At 33.8% G+C, this 6,115-nt stretch overlaps 1 protein-coding gene across 1 annotated transcript; it reads left to right on the forward strand.

Annotated features, from left to right (window-relative positions):
* Positions 1-1,662: 1,662 nt before the first annotated feature.
* Positions 1,663-5,115, forward strand: LOC124915454. The gene is made up of 5 exons (XM_047456168.1): positions 1,663-2,050; positions 2,392-2,544; positions 2,787-2,882; positions 3,408-3,528; positions 4,744-5,115. The coding sequence occupies exons 1-5, from the start codon at positions 1,721-1,723 to the stop codon at positions 4,914-4,916; spliced, it is 873 nt and encodes a 290-aa protein (XP_047312124.1). The 5' UTR covers positions 1,663-1,720; the 3' UTR covers positions 4,917-5,115.
* The last annotated feature ends 1,000 nt before the right edge of the window (positions 5,116-6,115 follow it).

Genomic DNA, 6,115 nt, shown 5'->3' on the forward strand with positions numbered 1-6,115 from the left:
AGTTGGATGTCAAAAGCTTCTTTCTCCATGGTGAGCTATCTGAAGATGTGTATTTTGAGCAACCACAAGGGTATATAAAAGGAGGAGAGGAGCATAAAGTATACAAACTCATAAAGGCCTTATATGGTCTAAAGTAGGCTCCCCGTGCATGGTATAGCCAAATCGAAACATACTTCACTAAAAAAGGGTTTCAACGGTGCAAATACGAACATATTCTATTTGTCAAAACTGAAGAAGGTAACAAAATCCTCATTGTCAGTCTATACGTGGATGATTTGATCTTTACGGGGAATGATTTGTTTATGCTTGAAAAGTTCAAATCATCTATGAAAGACGAATTCAACATGACCGATTTGGGAAGAATGAAGTATTTCTTAGGGGTTAAAGTGGTTCAAGATGCAGAAGGAATTTTTATTCATCAAAAGAAGTATGCTGGAGAAATTTTGGAAAGATTCAACCTGCAGTATGGAAACACAGTTAAGAAACCAATTGTGATGGGTTCAAAACTCGCAAAGGAAGGCGAAGGAAACAAAGTGGATTCAACACTATATAAGTAATTGATAGGAAACTTGATGTATATCACATCCACAAGACCAGACCTGATGTATGTGGTATGCTTACTTAGTAGATACATGACTGCACCTACAGAACAACAAATGCAAGCTGCAAAAAGAGTGATTCGTTATCTAAAAGGTACATTATCATTCGGTTTGTTCTACAAGAAGGGAGTTGTTGGAGAATTAACAGTCTATACGGATAGTGACTATGCGAGAGACATAGACGATAGAAGAAGTACAAACGGATATGCATTTCTTGTGAGTGGAGGAGCTGTAGCTTGGGCATCTAAGAAACAGACTGTTGTAACGTTATCCACGACAGAAGCAGAATTCGTTGCAGCCGCTTATTGTGCTTGTCAATGCATTTGGATGAGAAGAATTCTGGAAGAGTTTGGGTGGGGACAGTCGGGAAGCACTACAATAATGTGTGATAACAGTTCAACTATCAAATTGTCAAAGAATCCTGTTCTTCATGGTCGAAGCAAACATATTGATGTCATGTCTCATTTCTTGAGAGATCTTACTAAAAATGGAGTTGCCAAGTTAGTGCATTGTAGAACTAATGATCAAACTACAAATATTCTAACCAAGCCGTTATGATTAGAAGTCATCGTCAGATTGAGAGAAAAGCTTGGAGTTTGCGAAAGGATAAACTGAATGCACTACTTTCAGTTTAGGAGAGACATTGTTAGTTTAAAATTAGTCTTTAATTCAGTTATTAGTTTGAAATAATCTCCTACTAATCAGGAGTAAGTAGTCGTCCTATTATTTAGTTAGTTTCCGTAAGTTTCTGTCAAATTGATTGTAGAAGACTTAGTCTTTATTTTTTTGGTTATTTAAAGTCCAGCAAGTTATGCTTAATAAAGTATCGAAGTATTTTTACTTCTGTTTAAGTGTTAAGTAAATTGTTGATAATAACAAACCTTGGAAAGTTAACTCATGTATTTTGAATGGCAAGAGTCACGAAGCGTGATTAGGTGTTTAGAGGACCTTATAAGTCGAGACAGATTTAAGAAGTTAAATCTACCGTTAAAAATAATATAGTTATGCTTATTTATGGGATTTTGTTTATCTTATTTGTAAGAGGCGGTTTTATTCATGTGATTTTCTGTACCACGTGCCAATCCAATCTTAGTCTACCCACAAACAAAGAAAGTTGAGTGATGGCGATCTCAATCTCACCAATTCCTCTTCTATCTATCTCTTCTAATCCTGATATTTCATCGTCCACATCTCTGAATCATCGCTTCGTGTCCAATTTATCCAACATCAGATTCCATTCTGTCCTTTCCATCTATTCCCGTCCGCTCGATAGGAATCATCAGCGCCGTCCTTCCATCGTCTCTTCGCAGCTCTGTACACCGGAGACGCCAGAAATACTCGATACGTCTCTTCTCATTCTTACTGAGAATGCGTCGGAGGAAGAACTATGGGCTGCCGCTTGCCTGCGCATCCGGTCCTTTTATGATTTCCAAGACACTTTTGGCATACAAGTAAGTGAGTTCAATTTCCTTACTTTTCAGTCCCTTAGAGACTACTGGAATTGTTTGTTCATCTTTTATTAATAGGTTGGTCGCAGCAGGGTTAGTTATCTGTTTCATGAATCATAGTATGTTTCGACCGATCGAGTCGAGATAAATTGATGAAATTTCTACTTTTCTGTTTGGATTGTCATTATGTTGTCTATCTGTCATGTGAAAAGTGTTGTGTTTTGAATGTAGATGATAACTTATACAGTCACTGACGCCATTTTGAAGTTTCCTTTTACCCATTTTCTTTAAAACGTGTTTGAACATATTATTGATTGTATAATCTCTTCATCAAGTTCTCTTAGGATCATAAGAGATACTTGGCTGAGCGTGAGTTTGAAGCACTAAAAGAGCGCATTGCAGGGAAGAGAATTGGTTTTAGAAGAGTTTCCTGCATAAATGCCACTGTTCCACTGACGAATATATCAAAATTTTCAGAATTATCTGCAGAATGCAAGGTATAACTACTTTAATTTGGCTTGATTCATTAGTTCTGTGCTCTAATCAAGATTTCTCATTGATGAACAAGAGTGCATTTTCACGACCCCACAATCAGAAGAACAAGAGTGTATATTGAAAAGATATAAAGTGATTTTCTATATTTTCTTCAATGTAACTTGATTGTATTTCTTATTTCTCTCTATGTTGGCTGTTATAGTGTCTAATTCTTTTAGGATATAATTCACCATTTTTCCTCTAGTATTCAGCTAATGGAGAAGAGCGAGTTGTGGTCGGGACTCTTGATCTTAATCAGTGTGTGAGGCTCCCAGAAGAATTGACTGGATTGAAACCCGAGGTAGTTATTGAATACTGAAATGTACGTTCTATTGATAAGTCACATGAGAATTTGCTAATGATCAACATAGCATAAAACCACTAGTCTGCTAGGTTCACATTTTCAATCAATATTTAAAACTTGGTCTGGAATGGGTTTTCATTTGATGGAATGTTCTCAGTAGGATGGGACTGAGTAATTATTTTCGCTTAGTATATATAGTGTGTTTTGGATTCATTTGTTATAAAAATTATTTTCTACACATACAGATTATATTATGTTTTTTTGATTCATTTGGTATATATATCTGGATCATAATCCATATTATTTTCTAGATAATTATATATTTTTCTGGATCCTAATTCACATGAAAAAAACGCATGACACAACCCATTGTATGCATTCCATGCTTTCATATAGTATATACCCAAAGCATAGACCACCTAGCTGGGTCATTATGCACCTTACAATCTAATTCTCTGTATTTCTCCCTTTTCTTTGTGAAATGATATTGCTCATACTTGTGATTTCCTTGATAATAAATAGGGTATTGGTGCTGATTTTTCCAGAGCATATTTGAGCAATGTTTGTGTTGCTAAAGAATTGCACAGAAACGGATTAGGTCACATGCTTGTAGAAAAATCAAAGGCAATTGCTGAAGATTGGGGTATGTTTTATTTGTGCATTATGAACTTTGCTGCCGTGATATTGTCATGAGTAGAGCAAGGGCTGTGACGAGAATAATATATAGACAGGGTTTAGAGGATATAACTGCTAGTAACAAACAATATGATCAGCGAAAAGTAAAACACTCCCGAAAAAATATTTATTTTGTTAGTGACCTAACAAAAGTTTTTTTTCCAAAGACCCTTGATAAAGTATTAAAAACCTATTCCAAAAATCAGTTATCACGTCATCACAAATCCAAACAAAAATCAAGAAAAGTGGCATATTAATTCTTAAGTTTAAATAATTTTTTGTATATTTTTCTATTGGTTAGCTTTTCAATTATTTTCTTATTAGTTAGCTTATTTTTCTATTAAGAGTTTTACTAGTCTTTATAAATACCTAAACGATTGTAAACATTATTGATTCAAGAAATCATTTCAGTTTAATCCTTCTCTTCAAAACTCAATCAAATACTTCGTATTTGTTTTTACACCATCAATTCTAAAATCAAACTACCCTATATATGGTAGCTTCACATTAGCTGTATTTGAAAATACCTGTAGATCTGGTTCAGATACCAAGAAATTAGTTTTAGAACTAGATCCAAATATATTTAGCATGAAGAGTGTGGCTAGATGAGATAAGTCTATCTTCCATTCTATATAAATCTAGTGTCATCCATTTTCTAAGTCTTTTCTCCTCTTTCTATAATACAAAAGTTAAAGAAATTTTACTAAAGGACCAAAAATTCAAATAAGGACCTCAAGTTGGCAAGATATTCAAACCATGACTTAAATGATTAGTTTCATTGAAAATGAGACAGAGAAAGTTTTGAGTGTTTAAATCAAGTTTCATTGAAAATGAGGCTTAGAAAGTTTTGAGTGTTTAAATCAAGTGTGTTGACAATAAGCTTACCGTCCATTAAGAATGAAGAATCCATGTTTTATTTTGAGTTGAATATTACTTATAACTTCAATTCTTCATTTGAACATTTCACAATTTGAAATCATATTTTGCTTCCCTGATTGTGGACATGTCACTCGCTATTTGCAAACACGTTTTCCAGTGAAGATGATATCACTTAATGGTTGTTTCTTAATTCTTAATCGGATCCAGATACGTTTTAGACTTGATTTGTCTTGTTTAAGTTCCAAATGTTTGGTTTGGATATCTGTTTAGACTTTTTTAAATTTTTTGGGATATGTGTTTACAGGAATATCGGATCTGTATGTCCATGTTGCAGTGGATAATGAAGCAGCCAAACGGTTATACTTAAGAAGTGGGTTTACATATGAAAATGAGGAGCCTGTTTGGCAAGCTCAATTTCTAGATAGACCGGCCAGGCTTCTTCTATGGACAGAAATTCCCCATATAATCAACTTGTGAAGGTTATTTTGAGGTCACAAGATGGTAAAAATTGCTCTTAATATTATTGCATTGACAGTTGCGGCTTGACATGAGAGGTGACAGCAAAATTATTGTGTAAAAAAATATGGATTTAAACACCTTCTCTGCCGTAATCAATATTGAAATTATAATTTAATTTTATAATAATTGAAATGGAATTACAATTTAATTATTACTTTTTTGAGTAATGATATATACAACACCCTTATACAGCACTTTCGCATAGTATCTACCTTATTTGGAAAGAAAGATAAAATATATTTTTCTCTCTTGTATTTTTTTTAAAATATATTTTCTTTTTTCTAAATGAGGTGTTGTATAAGGGTGTTGTATGTATTATTACTCTACTTCTTTTAGTAATTGATTGATTAATTTATGAGTCCAGAATTCAAAGAATACAAGTGTTTCTGGAAACACAAACTGGAACATAAAAGACAATTGAAACAACTATGCCATAAATTGTTTATACATAATATGGCCATGACTTTCATTTTACATATACTTTTTGGGTTTTACAATTTATTAGTGTATTTTTTTTATAATAAAAAATTGTTCTAATTGGAGAGAAAAGAACTCCCTCCGTCTTCTTCAAATCGACACCCGCCGCAGTCCCCACTACTAATTCGTGATTCTCTTAGTATTCAGATCTTCATATTATTTAATAATAAAGGTAATTATATGATTTATATTTAGTCATAATTCAGTTTTGATTTCTAACCTTAAAAGTTGCACTTCATTTCTGCTTCTAGCAATTCTGTTTTTCGGAATAAATTAGTGTGATCTTTACATGTTAATTCAATTGAAATTGAACTCTATTAGTAGTATCACGTTACACTACTTAATGTTAGTTAAAAAAAGGAAGGAAGATATGTGCGATTATTTTTTTTTTTTTTTTTTTGAGAACGCTGGGTTCCGCTACTCCTATGGAGTGCGACTAATCCCCGCGGGTTAAGTACATAGCCCGCAAACATACTTAACCAATTAACCAAGCGCAGAACTTGCCGCCTGACGGGCTCGAACCCAGGACCTCATGGAGGCCTGGGGGATATCCACCTCTTGTTGCCACTAGGCTAGAAGAGGGGATAATGTGCGATTATTTGTTGGATTCAAAAAGTATGAAATCACATAATGGTGAAGATGTCAATTAAATCATATTATTATAGAAATGTCAACTACGA

This window comes from Impatiens glandulifera, chromosome 9, assembly GCF_907164915.1.
Source record: "Impatiens glandulifera chromosome 9, dImpGla2.1, whole genome shotgun sequence".
Taxonomy (NCBI): Eukaryota; Viridiplantae; Streptophyta; class Magnoliopsida; order Ericales; family Balsaminaceae; genus Impatiens; species Impatiens glandulifera.

Coding starts and splice junctions, on each gene's coding strand:
- LOC124915454 (XM_047456168.1), top strand. CDS start 1,721: ATGGCGATCTCAATCTCACCAATTCCTCTTCTATCTATCTCTTCTAAT. Junction 2,545..2,786: donor AATTATCTGCAGAATGCAAG/GTATAACTACTT, acceptor TTTTTCCTCTAG/TATTCAGCTAATGGAGAAGA. Junction 2,883..3,407: donor TGACTGGATTGAAACCCGAG/GTAGTTATTGAA, acceptor GATAATAAATAG/GGTATTGGTGCTGATTTTTC.